This window comes from Anastrepha ludens, chromosome 5 (assembly GCF_028408465.1).
Source record: "Anastrepha ludens isolate Willacy chromosome 5, idAnaLude1.1, whole genome shotgun sequence".
NCBI classification, from domain to species: domain Eukaryota; kingdom Metazoa; phylum Arthropoda; class Insecta; order Diptera; family Tephritidae; genus Anastrepha; species Anastrepha ludens.
Window position 1 is genome coordinate 55,219,984 of NC_071501.1, and position 23,234 is coordinate 55,243,217.

At 36.0% G+C, this 23,234-nt stretch overlaps 1 protein-coding gene across 1 annotated transcript in view; it reads right to left on the reverse strand.

Annotated features, from left to right (window-relative positions):
• The window catches only part of LOC128865247 (uncharacterized), a 65,702-nt gene extending 43,717 nt beyond the window's left edge, over positions 1–21,985 (reverse strand). Inside the window, exons 1-8 of the mRNA XM_054105388.1 lie at positions 21,844–21,985; positions 16,604–16,808; positions 15,775–16,532; positions 8,687–8,846; positions 8,384–8,627; positions 5,785–6,617; positions 5,449–5,715; positions 3,924–5,386 (exon numbers count right to left, since the gene is read on the reverse strand). Of these exons, the coding sequence (XP_053961363.1) occupies positions 3,924–5,386; positions 5,449–5,715; positions 5,785–6,617; positions 8,384–8,627; positions 8,687–8,846; positions 15,775–16,532; positions 16,604–16,712 (3,834 nt within the window). The 5' untranslated portion in view covers positions 16,713–16,808; positions 21,844–21,985. The remainder of the gene's footprint in view (positions 1–3,923; positions 5,387–5,448; positions 5,716–5,784; positions 6,618–8,383; positions 8,628–8,686; positions 8,847–15,774; positions 16,533–16,603; positions 16,809–21,843) is intronic.
• Positions 21,986–23,234: the final 1,249 nt, after the last annotated feature.

The following is a 23,234-nucleotide window of genomic DNA, read 5'->3' on the forward strand; positions in this document are numbered from 1 at the left end:
TATCTTTGTAACAGTTACTAGAAGGGAAGTTCTAGATATCACGCATGTCAACGAACGAGGTGACTAGATAGTGTCGATTGAATAGTGGAAAAGACTGGATGGTGTCTAAATATAATTTTATTATCAGCTAAGCCTTGCAAGCCGGTTGTAAACCGCAGAGGCCAACTAGGAAATGTTCGAAATGATATTAGCCATCAATCTCTCTGGCGCGACAGTCCGAATTTACTCCGAGCTATAGCCTGACTCAACTGATTTCAGCATTTCCACGAACTGCGAAAGTAGTTTACCTTCCGAGGGGGAAAAGACAGAAATCGAAACCTCCTTGCTGGTCCACCGATATAGCAAGCCTGAGAAAGAAATGCAGAATTAAATTTAATGAAGCGAGGGGTCCAACTCTTGGGACGAATATAAAGACTGCTAACGCAGATTTATGTATGCCATAAGGGCACCAAAAACATCATCTTGGAAAGTCGTCTGACAAAGGATAAATGATTAACAGTGAATAACATTATAATCTTTAATACAGACGCACTTTCCAGATTGTCTTTGTAACGAAGATAGCAGAATTCGTATTGTATTTCACAATGCATATCCCATAGATTTTATAACGGAACTTTTACTATATGAAGCTAAATTGGGGACTCACGCAAAGAAAAAAGAATGTGAACATTACAAGGGTTGACAAGGTTCAAAGACTCGCATCTGTTCTCACAACCGGTGCAATGTCAGCCACGCCATAGAAAGCATTATATGCGACACTAAACTTCGTTTATGTAGATCTGCAGGCAAATTTATTTTAGATTTATTCCCTGGATTTGGATTATCGACTGGAGTGGGTGACATTGTCTTCGCCGTTCGACTTTTTTCGACATTTCACCCTACACGACACCAATAAAATTTCCCATTACAATAAACGTTATATGCAGTGCTCACGGGAAGATGAAGACCTCGTAAATATTAGGCTTGGTTAACATATTATATTCAAAATTTTAATGAAAGAGAGTGATTATGTTATATTTCCCATCGAGAATGATGTTTCTACATTTTATGTATATGCCCTTTTCAGGGCGTTTCCAGTAAAAATATACATTTTTCAGAATTTTCCCTTTACTTGTGATTTAAAACCTACTTGCATTCCAAATTTCATGGTTCTACTCTTACGTAAAGTTTCTCATAATTTTGATAAGTCAGGCAGTAGTCAAATAAGCGATTTTCAAAGCCAAATATCTCAGAAACTGCTGGCATTCTTTTCCTAATTTTTTTTTACCAAGTTGCATGTATTTACGTGAAACGGTAAGAAAGCTATGATAAGGGAAACTCGTTGAAACGTTTAGTGTAACTAATACACTCTTCTCCCGTCCGCCGGAACTTGGTTTGGTGTTCTTTTGTACTTACTGATCAAAATGTAATAATTTCGGGCAACTGAAAATCTGCATAAAAAGTGAGCCATACTCTGAGCATTACTCTCATTTTTGAGCAGTACTCTCTTCAATGGAGAGCGCTGAATCTTCCAGCAAGATTCCGCTCCAGCCCATAAGGTAAAAACCACCCAGCAGTGGCTAAAAAATGATATTCCTGTGTTCATAGCCACAGAAGATCGGCCGTATGGGAGTCCAGATCTGAATCCATTGGACTACATTTCGTGGTCAGAATTGGAGAACAAGCAGCGAAAATTAATGTTTTTGATTTTAATATTTACATAATTAATTAAAAGTAACTTCATTAAATAAAGTATTATAATTTCATATCTATGACGGACTTAACTTGTAACAGAACTTATAGCAGGGCTAGGCATATTTTACTTGGGCTGGCTCTTAATGGAAATGAGAGTTGTAACTTATACCATCAGATGGAAGCAAGGCGAATTGAGTACTGAAGGTCATGCCATTAAATACAGTTACTTTACTCTGACGTCAGCTCCCTTCACAATGCAAAACAAACAAACAAAAGTAGGAGAAATTACATATTTGTGAAAATTCAATCAATGGCTTTGTAATATTGTGTGTACATTTACAAGTATTTTATTTGTCTTTAATACATGTGCATTATCAGAATGGCATATACAACATTTTTTTAATGGGGAAATCAAATATTTCCTTTGATATTCTTTTCCCCTGTTCGGTGTGAGTTCTATCTCTCTTTTAGGAATTTCATATACATAAGTGAAAAATATATCTACTGGAAATCTTCACATATAAAAAGTGGGAAGGGTTTCTATCCGAGCACTATCATAAATCTATAACATATAAATAACGTGGGCAGCGATACATGTACTAAATTTGGGCGAGTTTTATTAAGTCGCTATCGGGATAAACGCTTTTATCAAAAACTGAGTGTGGCACGCCCATTTTTAAATAATTTTGTTTCGTCGTATTTCCTTTTTGGTCTCCTTATTCGTAGAAAATATGAGTAATTTTACTTTATTTATAACAGAGATATACGAGGTGTGTTCAAAAAGTATCGCGAATTTTTGAATTTTCGCAGGTTACGAATATTCGAATTTCGATTTTTTTATGACGATATGTTGGTACTCATGTCTCTCACTCATGCCGACGAGTTCGGACATTTTGAATGTTCAGTTAATTGTTGACTGCTGCTTTTCTTGCACGTGTTTCGGCTCGTCTTCGATTTTTCCCGTTTTGGACCAAAGCAACGTTTATCGGTGGTACAAAATGTTCTCAGAAGGCCGAGAAGATGTGAACGACGAAAAGCGTGCCGGACGCCCGAGCACTTCAAGAAAAGACGAAACAATTGATGAAGTGAAGAAAATGGTATTGGCCAATCGTCGAATCACCGTTAGAGAAGTTACTGAGGACCTAGACATATCGATTGGCTCGCGCCATTCGATTTTTTTTTCAATGATTTAGGCATGAGACAGGTCGCTTCAAAATTCGTACCAAAACTGCTCAATTTCGACCAAAAGCAGCATCGCATGAACAATGCTAATGAGATATTGGACTCTGTCCGGGACGATCCAAATTTGCTCTAGAAGGTCATAACTGGTGACGAATCGTGGGTTTATGGTTATGACGTGGACACCAAAGCTCAATCATCTCAATAGAAGCTGCCGCACGAGAGAAGCAATCCGCCAGAAACGCCCGGATTTGTGGAAGAACAAAAATTAGCTCTCGCATCACGATAACGCCCCCCCCCCCCCCCCCAACACACTAATGATGCCACAGCCACCGTATTCCCCAGATCTGGTCCCCTGTCCCTTTTTCTTGTTCCCGAAACTGAAGAGGCCCATGAAAGGACGACGCTACGCTACGATTGACGAGATAAAGACGGCATCGAAGGAGGAGCTGAACAAGATAAAAAAATGATTTTTTGAAGTGCTTCGAAGATTGGAAAAAACGTTGGCACAAGTGCGTAATATCTCATGGGGATTACTGTGAAGGGGATAAAATAGATATTAAAGAATAAATAAATAATTCTTGAAAAAACACAAAATTCGCGATACTTTTTGAACACACCTCGTATTTTTCTTCTTCTTTGAAAATTACCGTTATATGAATGGATGTGGTTTTTCATTTCGTAGATTTTCAAAACCAGCCTACCGGCACAAAGAGTTTCATGTGTACTAAGTTTCATTGGAATATAATAATTTTTGGTCGAGTTAGCGTGCGCAAGGGCGTTCGGACGGACAGACCTGGCAAAATTGATTAATTCATTACATATATCTATGTATGTGAATATGTAGGAGTATATTATATCTTGATTTCTTTATGCTGTTACGTACACGTGAACAAAATTATAATACTCTTGTGCACAAGTGCGCGGGTGTGGAAACGTTATCGACATTTAATCATAATTTCTGAACATAAATCCATATAGAGTATAGAGGAAATAAATAAATATTATTATATTTTAGTAAGCATTTGTATATAACAAAACACCGAGAGCATTAAAAAAAATTAACTTACCCTATAGTTTGCTGTAATATTCGCTGTTTTCGTTACTTCACTCTGCGCTATAATTCCTCGTACGAGCATTTGCAATTTTCGAGTCTCAAATGAAAAATCCATGTCACTCTGCACAATACCATTTTTTTCGTTGATTCGCATTGTACCCACCGCTCCAGTTATGTTGACACCATTTATAGCTAATAACATTTTTGGTTTATAAAGCAATACATTTTGCTCTTGCTCACGCTTTAGTTCCATATTTAAGTCCAGACTACGGTTTCCATTTGTGTCCAGTAAAAAAGCAAATCGTCTGTGGTGAGGATTTCCTATATAATGACAAACAGCGGAGGCCTGGCTGACCCCATGAACAAATAAAATTGAAGAATTAAATCTCCCCGGTACACTGCTAACATTGGCAGCAATCGAACGTTCAAATGCTGAATTAGGCGTATAGAAAAGAAATGCCCATTTAGAGCCACTTCTTTGTTGATCCGATGTATACTCGAATACCCATTTCTTGGTTGTTGGGTCCGATTTTGCCAATACTATGCGGAAATCCAATGGGCCGCTTAGAATTAGCCCGGGATATATAGCTTGTTTGGAATTATTCAAGTTAGGAACACTATAGTCGATGCACATTCTCAGGCCAATAGCAGTATCCAACAGTGTCCATGTACAAGTAGAGTTCTCCCTACGGCTTTTAACACCAGGTTGGTTTTCATCTCTATCTCTCGTAATTTTTAACAATTCTGAGCGGGCACTTAAAATTTCACTAGTGTTTTGCGGCAAACTGAATGAAAACGAAACCAAGTTCTTCCCACGAACTTTTAGTTCGCCTGTCAACTCAGAGTTTGAATATAAAGTGGTTTTCACTTTAACACCTGACTGCGCGTGGAATATATCGGATCTCATTGTTCCTACAACATCAACCAATATCGTTGGCTTAAGATTACCTTTTATATCAAAGTTCCAGCTAGAAAGAGCAGGATCTATTTGATTCAACTCGCCTAATATGCGTAGATCAATGGAAGAGGCGCCGAATATATCTAACGACAAAGGTAAGCCAACCATGAGAGGAGCAATGTAAGAGGCATCAAGGAATACATTTGATTTTGTGTATGTGATTTCTTTGCCTGATAAAATTTCCGAGGCCTGTTGTAAAATATTAAACTCCTTTGCAAGCTCTAAGAATTCGGGAACTCCATTTAAAGAGTAGTAATGTAAATCATTACCGAAAATACGCATTCCAAATTGAAGTATTGGATTGTTATAGTCATATTTAAGTTCATAGCCCAACTTTTCAATATCTTTCTTCAAAACTGCTCTGCGCTCATCTATGTCATTCTTTGTCACAGAACGTGTTGCACGGAATTTTTTAAATCCATATTCGTCATTTAGAGTATGGTTCTCAAATGGCGTTTGCTGGAAAGTGTTTTTAAAAGGATTGGAACTCTCACCATTTATTGAACCAGCAGCCGCATCTGAATAAATTTTTTTCAGTCAATTAAGTTTCGTCGAAAGTGTACTTTTGCAGTAAACTCACCATCAGTGTATGCACCTTTTGTACCCAGCCAACTGTAGACAATATCCATAATGTTTTTAAATCCTTTACGGAGGAATAAGCTTTCCTGATTTATATATTTCTCAGAATTAAAAATTGAAGTGAATAATTGCTCGAAACCTTCCGCCCTTGCTGTAAGTTCAAATAAGTTAATTGAATGCCCGAAAAGGTTAGTAGTGAAGTTAAGCGTCCCCATCCGTGGCAAGTATGATTCGGTTCCAAAAATTATATTCATATCTGTAGTGCTGCCTTTAAATAGAATTATTGCTTATTCATTTCTTTTTTTCTAAACAAACCAAACTAAGTTTGTAAACTTACCAAAATTATATTCGTCGAAAAATAAGTTTTGTTGATAGTTACGAGAAAATTTTCGTATGTCCAGCTTAAATTTGTTAGATAGATCGTCGTTCAGTAGTAAACTTTGAACAGCAATATTGACTGGTGAAGATGACTTAGCTAAATTTTTCAAATGTGACCAAACAAAGGAACCAACTTGATTGATTTCTTCAATTTTCAATATGCTTTTTATTTTGTTGATCGTATAGTAATCAGGGCAGATCATCGTTTGCAAGTAAGCCGCAATGCGCACTTCTGAATGAATGGTAAAGTTTGTGTAAATATTTAAAAATATTGAACGGTATTTATTGCAGTTCCCTCGCCTAAATGCAAAAACTGACTCCAAACGGATACCAATGGGTGCATTATTATCAGCAATGATTTTCCGCAGCTGTTCAGCAAAATGCTCCGATAGTATACCAATATTTCCAAGGCCTTTAAGAATTACAATCATTCGTTTGTGTAAACGAAGTTCGCCGCGGAATGTATTGAAAATATTTATAAACTCTGTTTCAAGAAAATCCGTAATCCATCTAACTCGCGTATTATGTTCACAATCAACATTATATCGGCAGTAGTTGTGTATAACCGCGGATGCACTCAGCGTATATTCAGGTTCAGCTTTACTGCGTGAGAATTCCAGAATAGTATAAAATGTTTCAACTGTATCCTCATCGGGACGTTGGATAAACGATAATGACTTAAGCCAGTTTAGTGCCATTTTTTTGGATATACTATTTGTAAGGAGTTGGTCCCGCATGAGTTGATATGACGCCGTGCTGCCAATATACGGCAATGCATCTAAAACGTGATTTCTGAAAAAGACAAATAATACTCGTGAACAAGAAAGATTATGTAAAGTGTAAAGTGCGTAATCACGTATAACCAGGTTATTAGTTAATAGTAATAAGTTCGGTTGCTTAACCAAATCTAATTTTTTTATGTGCGTATTACGTATGTACATACATCTCAGTGTCGTGAGTAGGAGTTAAAGAGGAAAAATCAAAATTCGAAATTAAAAACCATTAAACTCTAGAAGGTATTTGAACTGATAGGAAAACGAGAAATCTATTCAAAGTAATCCTAAGGACTTTAATATATACATAATTAAGTAGAACTCATGGTTTATAAGTATATTACTTAACAAAAAAGTTGAAATTTTTGCTACTATGTATTAAGAGGAATTGAATCCTTTTTATTATCTCGATATGCCTTTTACCTCACTTTACACCCTTTTAGGGTGTTTAGCTGAGCTCCTCCTCCTATTTGTGGCGTGCGTCTTGATGTTGTTCCACAAATGGAGGGACCTACACTTTCAAGCCGACTCCGAAAGGCAGATATTTTTATGAGGAGCTTTTTCATAGCAGACATAATCGGAGGTTTGCCATTGCCTGCCGAGGGGCGACCGCTATTAGAAAAATCTCTTTCTTAATTTTGGTGTTTCACCGAGATTCGAACCAATGTTCTCTCTGTGAATTCCGCATGGTAGTCACGCACCAACCCATTCGGCTACGGCGGCCGATACATATATATAAACATATATGTATATATATAATTGGCGCTGACACCCTTTTTAAACCAAGCTTCCTCCTCCGACTCAGAGCGGTAGATATTTTTTATGAGGAGCTTTTTTATGGCAGAAATACACTCAGAAGTTTGCCATTACTTGTCAAGGGGCGACCGCTATTAGAAAAAACGTTTTCTTCATTTTGGTGTTTCACCGAATGGTAATCACGCACCAACCCATTCGGCTACGGTTGTATAGTACTTTGAAAAGACTTACTTCGTGAGGCATTTAGAAAAAATTGGCATATACTTGTCTAAAAATATGTATGTACTTTCAAAATTCTGATACTGAACAATTTCGGTCTTTATAGTGACTCCCTCCTACATCATTTAGAACAGCTTAGATGTACAATAATTGAAATAAAGATCGGTTGCCAGATTAGAAAGTAGATAAATTTTACTTAAAAAAAACTAGTACGGAGTAATTTTGGCTCTTAAACATGGCCAACATTTTTTTTGTTTTTTTATCAGTTAACTGCCCTGTTTTTTAATTAAAAAACGAAATACAAAATAGTGACTGCATTCAAAAACGAAACAAGTAACTCCCTAGCCATATGTGCAAGTGCAAGTTCGAAATATGCAATATATTTATAATTTTTTACCAAAACATACATATTTTCGAACTTGCAAAACTTCTTTAAAGACAGTATAAGTAGTATATGATCAAAACTTAATCTTCGTTTTATAATAAACGTGTTTTTCTTTAGAACAGGGTTTTGTCTTAACAGAAGATATGATAAATTTAAATTATTTAAAACTTAACTCTTTTAATTGTGATTTCCTCCACAAATTTTGCTTAGTTGGTTTTTTTAATTTAGTTTGATAATACTATTGTTTCGAAATGTGTCTACAGATTTATCACTTACTATATGATAGCAATTCTTAAGACTTCCGATAGAAACCCGAATATTTTATAGTAATATGCTGTCGACCTTATTATTAAAATGTTCAAGCATATGCTATAAAAATATATAAATAAAATAGTATAGATTAATCAGATATTAATATCACTTACTTTCCTTTCTCACAAATGCTAGCCGAACGTGTGAGAAGTTGAGTTAGCGATTCATAGTCCAGCTGCTTAATAGTACGTAAAAAATCTGTGAAAACATTTACGAACTCGCGTTGAATGTTTGGAAATCCAAGATAGCAAATATCCTTCAATAGATCCCGTGCTAACTTAATTTCACTATGCGTGGGCTTAATAGAGGGCGTGTGGTCAAAAATAAGTGTTGAACGCTTTTCAATAATTTCGATATCTAAGAAATAGTATTCAAATTATATGAACTAGATAATAAGAAGTATTGATTTAACTTACGTTCAGCTAAAAAATCTCCTATACTGTAGTTTTCCTCGTCCTGAAATACCAGCCGAGAAATAACTTTAGTGACAGCACCAGAGTTACTATTTGAGAAAGGAATCAATTGGTGCTGCTCATAGCAAGTGACTTCTTGGAACAAGTTATTGTTGATTGTCATCTATTAATAGTATGTACTAAAGTTATTTAAAAAAACTTATACATATGAAATAATATATACTAAAACATTATTATTATTATTATTATTTATTAGAGCAATATGAAATATAACACTAATTGATAGAGCACACTAGCTACTCAGGCCTACGGTACTATTGTTTTAAATATAACTTTATATGCTATTTTACACGTATAGAAAATTGTTAGGCTTTTTTAATTCGTCGATATTGGTTAAATGCTGTTGATTAGGTTGGTATCTTTTATGAAATTGAATATTTTAAGTACATTGTCTACGGTTATGTTTTTTAGGAGTTTGGAAGGTTGTGTGGAATTGAAGTGGAGTTGTCTTTTGGTGGACAGAGCTGGACAGTTGTCGAGGATGTGCAGTATGCTTAGGTTGTTTCTGCAATATGGACAAGCAGAAGGGGGTGTATACTAAAACATATCATATTGCGAGTACTAGGCACTAATGGATTCCAGGAAAATTATAAATACATACTTCTAAAATATCGAGACGAATATTACCAGAAAAGTGTTGAAAGCAAAACCTAGTAAATAGTAAATTAATCAAAATTCTATGCCATTCTAGTGCTTCTTCTTTTATTTGAACACACAGAAATTGTATATCTTTTGACAATTTATTCCTTGTTTACAAGCAATTTGAAGTTGACGTGTGAGTGCATTTTGTTATGAAAAAAACGAATTTCATGCAGGGATAAAATTATTTGTTTTCGAAGGCTTATGAGCAACAAAAAATTATAAAAAAGACAGGTGAAAGCTTTAAAAGTAATAATAATAGCAATACTAAAATTATAATAGCAAATAATGTATGGGTTTTAGAGTGAAACATGGTCGTGCAAGTGTTGAAGATAAACTACTTATTGCAAGTAACACGTGCAGCAACGCCGGAAATCAATGAGCAAGTGTGTTATTATTTGTGAAGATCCAAGATTGACTATGCGTGAAACTGCTAATGTCAAACTAATTTCATTTAAAAATTCGCAATCTTTGATTTTTGCTTTCTTACTTTTCAACCAAACTGCAACTCTTTCAGATAGTTAATTGATCGACATGACTGTTTGAGACTGGAAGTCTCTAGAAAGTGACACTTAGGTTACTTCCTATTGATTATTTATTGTAGCATAAACGTATTGCTATGTTTTTTCTCAAACGAATCGTCTCTCTATAATTCCTCTGAGTTCTATCACTCGATTAGTAAATTAAAGTCATAAACTAATGGCCACACAACTCACTCGCTTTATTTCATTTCAATACTCATTTTATCACGACGCACGCCACAAATAGGAGGCCAAACACCTAACAGAAGTGTACGCGCCAATTATATATTTTTTTATTTAATCATTGCCTTTCACTTTGGACGTTTACACGTTCACACGTTAAATTTAAGTCTCAATAGCTTAAGATCTGAATAGATGTGATTAACCACTATCGTAATTTCTGGACGTGGTAGCTCGAATTTTCGGCCAACTTCTCTCTTGTCATCTGTTATTCGTGTTTTGTTTTAGTACCTCTTTCATTCGGTATTTTTTCCAGACGTTTCACGAATGTTCCTGATTCATCACAATATTAAAAATTATTAAGACTTATCTGTGGATACCCAGTTCAATAAATATTTCAATCAGATGTGCGTACTTTGATGAAATGTGGCAAGAATTTTCACCATTGTTCATCACTAGGGAAATAAAAAATATGCCCTTAAATACTTGTTTAATACCCTGAAAATATATATATAGGGTTTTTCAGTAAGAGCGCTTCAACTTTTGAACTTTTTTGAAAAAAACACAAACGGTTTGACTTTTTTAACTAATTTTTTTTTTATTATCGAGTTTGAACTTATACATTTAAGTATGATATTCGATTTCTTTTGCAAGACCACCGCGTGCACGTTTTACGAAGTCCAATCGTTGAACCCAATTTTCGATCACTCTTTTGCATAAATCGGCCGAAATTCCAACAATTTCGCGTTCAATATTGGCTCTGAGCTCACAAATCGTCGCCGGCTTGTTACTGTAGATCAATGACTTCACATAACCCCAAAACGGGACGGCTTGTTAAATGGACCGTAAAATGGCCGTAATGCTCTTAAAGTAGCAGCAACAGAACGATTATTTTCATAAAAAATTTGCACGATTTGCAATCGTTGCTTAAGTGTGTAGCGTTCCATGATGAAATGTATACTAATGAAGTTTACAAATGACAAGCGAAAAATAAAAAATATTGCGTCGTTCGCCCTCCATATCGGAAAAAAGTTGAAGCGCACCTATTGAATAACCCTATATATATAATTATTTTTTTTATGAGGAGCTTTTCCATGGCGACCACTATTAGAAAAATGTTTTTCTTAATTTTGGTGTTTCACCGAGATTCGAACCTATGTTCACTCTGTGAATTCCGAATGGTAGTACGCACCAACCCATTCGGCTCCGGCGGCCGCCACTGAAAATATGATCTTAAATTAATTAAATATGCTTTAAAAATTAAAAAGCAGGTTTTATGAAACAAAAAACTCGTAATTATAAAATTATAAAACCTTAAGGTTAAATACAAAAACAAAATCAAGTAGCATTTCACTTCTATAAAAAGTAGTTTTAGTTTAGTAGTTTAGTTGGGGAAAAGAGGCTGCAGGATGATTGCCGACACAGATGGCGTAGGACTTATTATTAGAAAATTTCGGATACTCTGTACAAATTGACGCAGGCTTACTTAAACGTAGTTGCCAAATGGGCTGCGGATTGTAACTTTTAGATGAATCCTCCCCTCATGTAGCTCATCCTATTCCCGACAATATATAAAATACCTAGAACTCAATTCTTCTCCGCAGGTACTGTCGGACTACGTGAAGTACCTCGAACTAATGACAAAAAGCCAACGGGAAATTCCTAAAATTGGAGGAACATTAGGAAGGCAACAGTTACCTTACATGGATATTCGCACAGTTTCATTCTGGCTCTATAGCTCAAAGATAAAGTTATTCTGTTACATGAAGTGGCCGTCTTGTGAAACTCCCTGGAGAGAACTATGGCGGTTATGAAGCTCCAGATAACACAAAGGCAAAAATTGGAATCAGTGAAACTTCGGATCGCAAAATCTGTCCATCATTCACTTTTTGTTATTTGACATAACCATAACAAAATTCTAGATTTTTTTGAGTCAATTCCAGTAACAGAGTGAATTGGAGACGGGTTTTGACCACACATAAAAATTAAAAATTAAAAAAAAAAAAACAAGTTATAAATTATTTTTATAAATTGATGAAATAAATAAAATGCACAATGGCTGAGACTTCGCACAGTGTGCAAACATCGTTTTTATTTGCTATGATGCAGGCTGTTTTACTCGTAAAATTTTCCGTAAATGTTTTGCCACAACTACAATATTTTTAATGCTACGGATTCGGAAATGAAAAATTCAAAAGATTACGCTTCCTATCGACACATTTCCACCCACTAATGTTTTGCTAAAATTTACCAAAAAAAGACCGGTGATTTTTGACATGAAAATTACTTTGGGAGGCGTGTAATAAAAATAATAATCATAACGAAGGTACACCACTTTAAAACAAAATTACTAATAATTATTTTTTTTTTTTATTACATCCCAATTTTTTTTATTACATCTGTCGATAGACACTTAGTAATTTTTATAGCTTAGGTGAGAGATTAATTGTTACTTGAAATCAGCATTTAAATAACATGTTTCAAGGAATAGTTACATAACTTACATTGAATGTATTAGCGACAGTAATTTATTTAGTTTTAGTTTGTATAAATAGTTTTTGTATCTGCTAATGCTGTTGGTGTGGTTCGCTTTAGTCTTAATTTCTGCGTTAGCTCCATGTGTGGTATTTCTTGTACCTCTTTGTTCGAATGGGCTAGTAATTTTTGTGTGTGTTTTGTGCTGTATTTCTGAATTACGCCTTTTATGGGATCAATTTTTAGGCCGCGGTGTAAGTCTTCATTTCTTATGTACCAGGGTGCATTTACGATAGTCCTTAAAATTTTAGATTGTAGTCGTTGTATTTATTATTTGTATATTTGATTTGCATGCTGTCCCCCATAGTTCTATGCCGTATCTCCAGATGGGTATTATCATTGTCTTATATATTAGTAGTTTGTTGTATACAGACACTTTTGAGTCCTTGTTGAATAGCCAATACAGTTGTCTGAATCTGTTTTTTACTTCGTTCCTTTTTTGGACCACATAATGTCCTTTCAAATCAGTTTCGCGTTAATGATCATGCCGCCCTAACTGAATGTTTTGAGTAAGCCTGTCCAATTCGACCTCTCCCTAACCGGACTCCCATTCCTTGGTGGAATCGAGAGCTCCAGACGTTGAAGCGTGAGTCGAGAAAGCTTCTAAACCGGGCCCTCAAGACTAACCTTGCTGAGGACTGGGAACGATACCGTGATGTTCAGAAAAACTACAAGAGGCTTATTCGGGAATCGAAAAGAGCCTCATATAGGAAATTCTGCAGGGGTATTGAATCTCTGAGTGACACGGCGAAATTGGTTAGGATCCTGAGAAGGGACCCAACCACAAAGCTGGGGTCACTTAGGATATCTGATGACTCCTTCACGGAGCGGCAAAGTGAGACACTCAGCTTGCTGATGGAGTCTCACTTTCCTGGTAATCAGATAAGCGTCAGCCGGCAACAGCCCTTATTGATAGAGGCGGTTGTCAGAGCTGCTACACCTTCTCGGCATGACTGGTTCGTATCCAGATCTGTGGTTAATGAGGCCGCCATTCGATTTGCTATCAAATCTTTTGGCGGCTACAAGTCGCCCGGACCAGATGGCATATATCCTGCCATGCTGAAGGAAGGCGCAGAGTCCGTGACAGCAGCCCTGAAGAAAATCTTCTCTGCATGCCTGGCACTGGCCTACATACCACGCTCTTGGAGGATGGTGAGGGTCGCTGTCATCCCAAAGGTTGGAAGACACGACTACACCAGCCCCAAAAGCTTTAGACCCATCAGCATGACATCTTTCATGCTGAAAAGTCTCGAACGACTGGTGGAATTGCGCACACGTCAGAAGTCGCTGAAGGCTCACCCTCTGACTCCATTTCAGCATGCCTGTCAAAGTGGAAAATCCTGCGAGTCGGCACTACCAAAACTTGTTACTAGGCTAGAGGTGGCCATCGACAGGAGGGACTACGCTATGGGCATCTTTTTAGACAAATATGGGGCTTTCGATAATACCACTTTTGACAGTATGTGCAGCTCTGCTAGAAGACACGGCGTAGACCGGGTGCTAGTAAATTGGATTCGTTCGATGGTGGCCGAAAGAATCGTCTCGGTGCGAGCAGAGGAAGATCTGCTGGTTTCCTCCCGGGTTAATAGAGGCTGCCCCCATGGCGGTGTGCTGTCTCCATTGCTCTGGTGCGTGGTAATCGATCCTCGGTCTTTCTCCTAGCAAGGTCCTATGGATCTACCAAACCACATCAGGGGTAGTCAAGACCTGTAAATCCAGGCTAAACTATGTCGGTAGCCATAATAGCCTGATGCTAACATGGGTCCCGGGACACATGGGTATCGCGGGTAACGACACCTCTGTCTCCTTAGCTAAGATGGGCTCTGAGGCCAACTTCTTTGGACTCCTTGGCACCACAAGATCTACTCAGATTTCTTCGGAGATCGGGTAGATTTAAAAAAAATTAAAAGGAAATCCAAGTCCAAACAATGGACTTAATTCATGTCTGAGTGCTGCACTTGCTAATTCTCCCGACATACTTTTTGTTTGTTTTCGCTCCTTCTTCTAATTTACTAGGATAGTTGCGAGTGCGCTCTTTTGTGTTGTTCTCGTTTAGAGTTTGTTGCTGTTGTTTGTTGGTTGATGTTTGCTGGATAGCTAATATGCTTGTTGACATTATCGGAGCAGAAGTGAAAATTGTTCAAGTTGTTGTTGTGATTGTGCTATCAAGGGCAAGTGTCGTACGCAAGGTACGTTGGTTGTGTGAGTGAGAATAGCAGGGGTTGTTTGAGTAGGAGCTCTACATTGCTCGCTCCAGCTGGCAGCGGGAATCGAGACACTTAATTCCAGGGTTTTAGTTGTTGAAGAACCTTGAACGGAAGTTTTCGCATTTAATATCGGTGTAGTTTTAGTGCATTTTATGTCGTTATTGCTTTGACTTGTTTTTATAGCAGCCTGCAGTGGAGAGCAAGATCGCGCTCGCGGTTCTGCTGAAGCCAGGTTCGCATTGTCCGCTACTATTGTAAACTATGCGAAATTTGTGTCAGCACTTTGGATTGCGTTCGCTCTGGCGAACAACAGACGTGTTGGTGGTTTTTGTTTTCTTTTGGTGTTTAATTGGTTTTTCGTTTAAACATAAACAAGACATTGATTTTATATTTTTTGTAAAAGTACACTGCTGGCAGTTAATATAATCTGATTTGCTTTTGTTTTTTGGGGGGTAGTTAGCGTTATACTCCGTTCGCGGGGTGTAGTACGCTCTACTTGTACAATAATTTTATTTGTTTAGATTTTGTTGATTTCGTATAGTTTATTTACTTTTTTGTTTTGAAAAACAATAATGCTGAGTTGTGTTCAGCACGCTTAAGCGTCTATTTCGCTAAGTAAATATATTTTTACGTTAATGATTACCATTTTAGGGAGGTTGAACTCGAGAGCGAGATGTTAACACGTCCGAACGACAGTATGCTCACGAAAAAGTTGATTATTTAAACATTTTAACGTATATACCAAACACCCCGAAATAAAAACTGAACTGAAAACTTACTTAGAAACACAATGGATAATGCTCAATAGCAGTACAAAATACCGTTATAAGGAAAACGTTCAATGAATTGCTCATTGTTATTGTTATTGAATCGTGCTTATCACCAAAACGAAAAATTTCCTTCCCGGCCACCAATATAGAATAACTTAAATTAGATATATCATACTTACATCACAATAGCTTTTAGAGTCAAGTATAGGCCATATTGTTTTGTCATCACGGAAATTATATGGAGTTGTTTGCAATACCGAGTTAGTCGAATAACGGTTTCGGCAGGTAGAAATGTTTTTTGTTTTGCGTATTTTAATGAAAACGTCATTAATAGCTTCTAAGGAATACTTTACGTTGCATTCGCCTGCAGTATCTATTTCTGTTGTATTGAAATCTACATCGAATCGCAACATGGTATTTTGAAGAGCAGACAATATGCCCTTTTTTAAATTTAAGGTCCAAACAGATTCTTTAGAGTTTGGGCATGTTTCGGTAATCAGGCCATCGTGGAATGAGAAGCGTAATACATATTTTTTTAAATCCGTTGCCAATTCAATACTTTTTGGGTGCATATGAACTAAGTCATCTCGGTCTTCGTCGTAGTTAGTTGTGTCAGCAAATTCTCCATAGTAATCATCGTCATCCCGTTTCGGGGTTCCGCTATCATCGCCGCTGGTAGCGTCACCATTTGTCTGTTCAACTTGATAGTCCCACAGATTAGCATCTGTAATACGTAGAAATCCTTCGCATGGTTTTGGAAAAAATATCTCCAGAGCTGCTTTTAGAAAAATACTAGACGCATTGCTGCCAGTACCGACAAACTCCGATGTCACATCGAAACTATATTCGTATTTATAAATACTATCTCTGAAACTGAATTTGTTGAAAGGCGTTTTGCATACCGGGTTTCCGCATATGTTTGGATCCCGGAATGGATCTGTAAATATAAATATTATGTTAATCAATTCATATGTGAACTTAAAAAAAAAATTTTACATTTTTACTTACTTTGATGCGCAAACCCCAGTTCAATAATTGTTGATAACAAAATAATCGCTAGAAACTGACTCATTATTGTGTTTGACGATGTAGTCCGGAAATGATTGATTTTAGTCATTTTGCTTCTAGCTTCTAAACAATATATATTACTATAATCTAAATCCGAAAATCTCGCATATTCTTCACTTTACTCCACACTATTTAATGTCGCTTTCTGAAAAAATTTAAAATAAAAAAATAATGAGTTTAATAAAAAATAGTAATACATATTTCTTTTTAAATTCTGTGAATATTTTAAATTATGCTCAATTACAATGATGTGAATTTTATTTTGAAAATAGCTAAATATACGTAGCCAGTATTTCGATTAGGGATTAGGTTCACTAATGTGCTTGGATTTAATATTTCCGATTTCTCTGAGAAGATGTTTTGACCCCTCTTTTGATATTAATTTGAAGCAAATTAATCGCTTAACGTTTGCAAAACTTTGAAAAATATTGCAATCTTAACCATTAATACGCGATTTTCTTTCTTGTTAAAAAATACATTCTTATTGCTTAACAACAACAAGCAAAAGCCCCCAAGAACACGACCATCCAATTCCTATGTATTTAGTTATCGCGAAATAGCAGTTTTAGATTAGAGAAAAAAGTTGTCTCATAAAAGTATCTAATATCTAGAGAATCCGATAACCAATCAAAACAAATAATATATAAAATTAACGCTATTAAATTAATTTAATTTTTCATTATAATTAAAAGTTTTTACTTTTTCTTCGGTACTTAAACCTTGACGTTGTTTAAGATGTTGGACTAGCGTACATCAATGGAAGGATGCACTTTACCATCGGATTGCTTAGGCATACCATTAGGGCCATCCATGGGTACATGACTGGTTTTGATGGTTACTAAAGTAGCAAGTTGTGAAACTTGTGTTGCCAAAAAGAACATTTCCACCATTTGGTCAGCCTTTTCAAAAGTGTGTGAGTGTTTGATGGCAGTGGAAGTTTCATCCTTTGTCCAAGGAAATAGTTTTTTGTCCCCTTTCCAGTCAGGATTTAGGCCCAAGCATAACCAGCTACCTCGTTGGAGGAATCTAAAAGCTAATGTAAAGCTGTCTTTTCCAAATCTTGCATCGTTGCCTCCGGTATGTTGCAATGATTTGTGTTTGGTCTCCCGAATCCAGTCTCCTTTTGTTTAGTAGTTCTTCTTTCTTTAAGTGATGTGTTCTCTACAAGTCAGTATCTCAAGACATATTTCCTCGTACAAAATAAATATATAACACTGATAAATCTAAAAAATTATAATTTGTTCTCACCCATTATTTAATAATTTTCCAACAAATCTTCAATTGTATTTTTATACTTCTCGCCTTTCTTATTGAAAAGAGACTCAGTACTGCCTTTCCAAAAGAATTTGAAACAGCAGATTCAATATATAATTGGCACTTAAACTCTTTTTAAGTTTTAAGCCGACTCCGAACGACAGATAACACTGTGGAACAAATTCAGACGAAATTAGAAGACCCGTATCGCGCCGTTTTTTTATGTTAGTTCGAATTTTTTTTTAATCGGCCTTCGAAGTTTGCAGTCAAATGCCGATTTTCAGTATATTGTTTCATAAGTACCACAAAAATTTTCGAAATCAATTTTTTCAAAAATTGTAATTGTTGCACAGGTCTCTAGCAATAATTTGGCTTTTACAGATTGAAAAAATATCAATTAGTCGACGAGTTATAGCCAAAAAACCATATAAACAATTTTGCTCCGATTTCGAACTTCGAAGGCCGATTAAAAAAAAATTCGAACTAACATAAACAAACGGTGCGATACGGGTCTTCTAATTTCGCCTCTATTTTCACCCGCCACTCTCAGAATGGACCTAATTTTTGCTAACCTGAATTTGTTCCACAGTGTAATTTTATATGAGGAGCTTTTTTCATTGCATAAATACACCCGAAGGTGACTGCTACTAAAAAAACCGTTTCTATTATTTCCTGTTTCATGCACGGAGACTCGAGCCTGAGCACTTCCGAATGGTAGTCAAGCACCAACCCATACACCATAGAGAAGGTTTATGGTTTGTGAGCCCGCACAGAATCTCTTTTTAATTTTAGCATCCGAATGTCTTGGGGAAAAATTTCTTGAAATATGTAAATGCGCTGTCTTTCTTTAACCCTTTGACAAAGCTTTTAACATAATTAGCCCAAGTTTCATATGAAGTGGACGTAATCTTAAGTTTTTTTTTTTGACCAAAGGGTCAAATAAGACACAATTTCTCCAATTGTATAAGCATTCCTTCTTGGTCAACTTTTGTTTTTAAGAAAAGCAGCATGTCAGAAATGAAGTCTCCGGCTATTAGACATTTTTAGGTCTTACCTCTTTTTTATTTCAAAATCGTTATGTGGCCTAGAATGCGTCCTTTGTGAAAATCGGAGCCACAGAAAAACAAATAGAAATGATATCAAAAATTTTCAGAAGAAAAAATTGCTAATGTTAAGGAGTATTTGCCCTAAAATGCTTCCTTTGAGAAAACCAAAGGAGCACCATGTGGCTGGATATTCACCATCGCTAACGCACAATATAAATCAAGCCTCCTTCTCAGATTAGAAGAGGCAGAGCTAACAGCGTCGTTGTTAAGCCCGATGATATCGAGATCCTCAGTATAAGCCAGTCGGAAGATGGTGACATCACGGAACCAAAATCTGCAAGTGGAAGACCACGGAAAATATTTGACCGCACCAAACATATTTTGCTGAGAAAAGTAGCTGCGAACCGCAGATTTCGACAAGAAATTTTGCTACAGTGAATATGGCAAACTTTCAGTCATGTTGTGGAGAAGCAAGGGAATGGGTGATTTGTTGTTTATAAAGGGTTTTCCAATAAGAGGTGTTATATATATATATATATAATTGGCGCGTACTCCCTTTTTGGGTGTTTTGTCGAGCTCTTCCTCCTATTTGTGGCGTGCGTATTGATGTTGTTCCACAAATGGAGGGACCTACAGTTTCAAGCCGACTCCGAACGGCAGATATTTTCTTTTTTATGAGGAGCTTTATCGTGGCAGAAATTCACTCGGAGGTTTGCCATTGCCTGCCGAGGGGCGATCGCTATTAGAAAAACTTTTTCATTTATTTTAGTCTTTCATCGAGATTCGAACCAACGTTCTCCCTCTGAAATCCGAACGATAGGCACACACCAAACCATTCGGCTACGGCGGCCGCCAAATAAGAGGTGTTATTCCCATAAAATATCATTGGTTCCGCTGCTTGTGTGGCACCTAGCGCCGTCTTGTTTAAAATAAACGTTGTCGAGATCAATACCATCCAATTCCGCCCATAAAAAATTGTTAATCATCTCTCGATAGCACAATTCATTCACCGTAACTCTTGCTCCACCTTCATTTTCGAAAAAGTAAGATCCAATAACTCTGCCGGACTATAACATTTTCATGCATTCCAACGACTCAATCAGCAAAGACACTACGTTGCTCTTGTGTTAACTGGACTTTATAAGCCTTAAGACCCAAATCTTTATGCCAAATACGGTGTAATGACTTTTGTGGAATGCCTTATTCCAAAGAAAGACGAGGAATTGTAAACCTGGGTTTTCTTCAACACTTTCGGCTACAACAGCAATATTTTCGGCTGTTCTTGAGCGACGTACACGAGTTTTATTCTTCAGATCACTAACTTGTCCCAACAGCTGGAATGTTTTCATCAATTTCTGTATTGCGGTCCGACAAGGAGGTTCATGATGACCCAAAAATGTTCGAGTTTTACGAACCGTCTCTGCCAAATTTTCGAAAAACAGAGTACGTGCAACAATTCATGCAAATTTGTTTTGTTCTACTATTATCACCCTAAATGGATTCGCCTCGAACGAAACGAAACGTTCAACTACTGGATACTCAAATAAAACGAGACAAAATTAAGCAACTGCAAAAAAATCCATCGATGGCACTATGTAAAAAATCGAGAGGAACTACCTCCACTAATATTCGACAAGAAAAAGGAACCACTGAATCAATTAGAGATTGCATTCAACGAGTTTTAGTTACGACTTTTCAATTTTGTTTTCGCAACTGATTTGCTTAAAAGCACGCGATAAGCATACAATTTATAATAGTTGGAGATGGGAAAAATTATTTTTATTATTATTTATAGGGGATATATACAATATAACCCTAACTTAATTAGCACACTGGCTACTAGGGCCTTCAGTGCTAGGCTGAAAAAAATTTCGAGATTTTTGAGGCATTTTCGCGTTTTCCAGAATAATAATTAAAATATACGCAAAAATATTTAAATTAAAGCTGAAAAATTTCTAGATTACAATAAGAGCAATCGCAATAGTAAGTAATCAAAATGTGATACATACATATGTACATATACCTATACATATACATACATAAGAATGTGGTTAAAAAACGTAATTTCAGTTTAATATTCTCAATATTCAAGGTACAATTGACTTTAAAAGTAAAGTAACGGTTTGAAATATTGTTTTTGCTCTTGCTTAGGAAAAAGTTCTTTGGATGATATTATCGTATGTTATTAATGTTAAGTTTCCTTTAAACATTTCAACAACTCTACAGTTGATTTAATTATTACTACTTCGGAAAGTACATATTTACACAGGTATGTACGCAAAATTTTGTGTATCTCGTTGACGTTTTATATCCGAGGTTTTGTGAGTCACATTTTTTTCAATCTATCGGATTCTGTATCTGCCAATAAACTCGTTGAATTTAAAAATGCATTGTCCTCTTGCTGTTCTGGAAGCTAGAAAGCAAACAATATGCACTTTTAATTTGATCTTTTTTTAATATTTTTAAATGTATTTTTGTTTTTGTTTTTATTGCACAACATTCACCGGTCTTTAATTTCATTTGTTTGTTTGTATGTTTGTTTTTAATTTTTCTCACAAAAACAATAAAATAATTTTTGAAGATTGGGTATGGAGCATGAATTATCACAATCTGCTTAATAGTCAGATAATTAATATGGCGCCCGAAAACTGATAATGAAACTAGCAACGTTAGTGAACAACATGTCCTACAACTGCGTTGAAATATTTGGTCGAAGTTTCAGTACCTCGTGCTGATTTTTTTTTTATTTAATTGTTTTGTTATCAATATTTGCATATCACCAAAAAAATTCACTAGAGTTCACTTCTCAGAAAGTTTTAATTTTAAAATTATTTTATTTAAATTTATTCAGCCCGATTTTTTTATGCATGTGCATTTTACCTTTTGCACCAACATCCACCACGATAATTTCAATATAATTTTTATCAACCGTTCGTTCAAAATAGTTCCAAAAACAACAAAACTACTTTAAAAATACAGAATTTAGTACGAGTGAGTCCCACACAAACGCGTCCATCTGACAACTAACTCAATCTACGACTAAGTGTGCGTAATAATGAAACAATTGTGAATAGTCTTTCACATTGTTAGGGCATTTTAAAGAACATTGAAACATGCATAACATTAACTTTTTTTTTACGCGCATATATATCAGGTCAGTCCATAAGTTTGTGCGTTTTTTAAAGGTGGTTTTAAAATTAATAAAAAGATGTTAACAATGTCTTCCCAACGTTTAGCCAACTTTTTAATTCCCTGCTCAAAAAATTTTTTGTCCTTAGAGCCAAAATACGCTTCGATATCCCTTTTTATAGCTTCTTTTGAGGAGTAGTTCTTGTTACTCATATGAGATTGAAGTCCACGGAAAAGGTGATAATCACAAGGTGCAACATCCGGAGAGTATGGTGGATGCGGCATTAGCTCCCATCCCAGCTCGTTCAGCTTGCCTAATGTTTGCCATGCGGTATAAGACAACTGAACCAAGTGCCTATGAACTATTCCATGCGACGAATTTAACCTCTGAGCTTTCATATCGACTGTGAAATTTAGCTCAGCTTCCACGAGTTCGAGCAAGGCGTCGGAGTTAAAGACTTCAGGACGACCATTATTATTTTTTAACAACACGTGCTTCTATCCGCGATTAAAATCAGTTGTTGAATACACAATATATCAAATAAAATATAAATAGTTCCGTTATATTTCGCGAATAATTTTTTCTATGCAAAAATCGTACAAAAATGAAATTATGGGTAAAATACGTACGAACTTATGGACTGATTGATATATCTGCGCTTACAACCAAAAAACACACATCGGCAATTGCCTATAATCCGTAAAAAAACAATTGCCACTACTGTTTGATTACTCTATATTTATTGAAGTAAATTATATATTGTTTTATTCATTCGATCTTCGATTGCTAATATTAAAGCATAAACATAATATGCATTATATACGGTAACCGATTCGGTGAGATACATTAGTCAAAATTCAAAAAGTGTATGAGTGTCTCCAGATTAAGTTTTGACTTAAAAGTCTGTCATGAGTTAGAGAGAGAATATGTCTAAATTATTACAAAATTAGTTACACTGCCTCATGCAATGTGTAAGTGGTTCATTATGACTAAAATTGGTATTTTAATAAGGTAAATGATTTACAGTTAAAACGTTAACTGTGTTAAACTCTCGTTACTCTCGGTTACTCTCGTTATAAAATTTAAGTTTAGAATCACTTTCAAACAGAGGACTAAAGGAAAAGGACGTGTCAGCCATCGT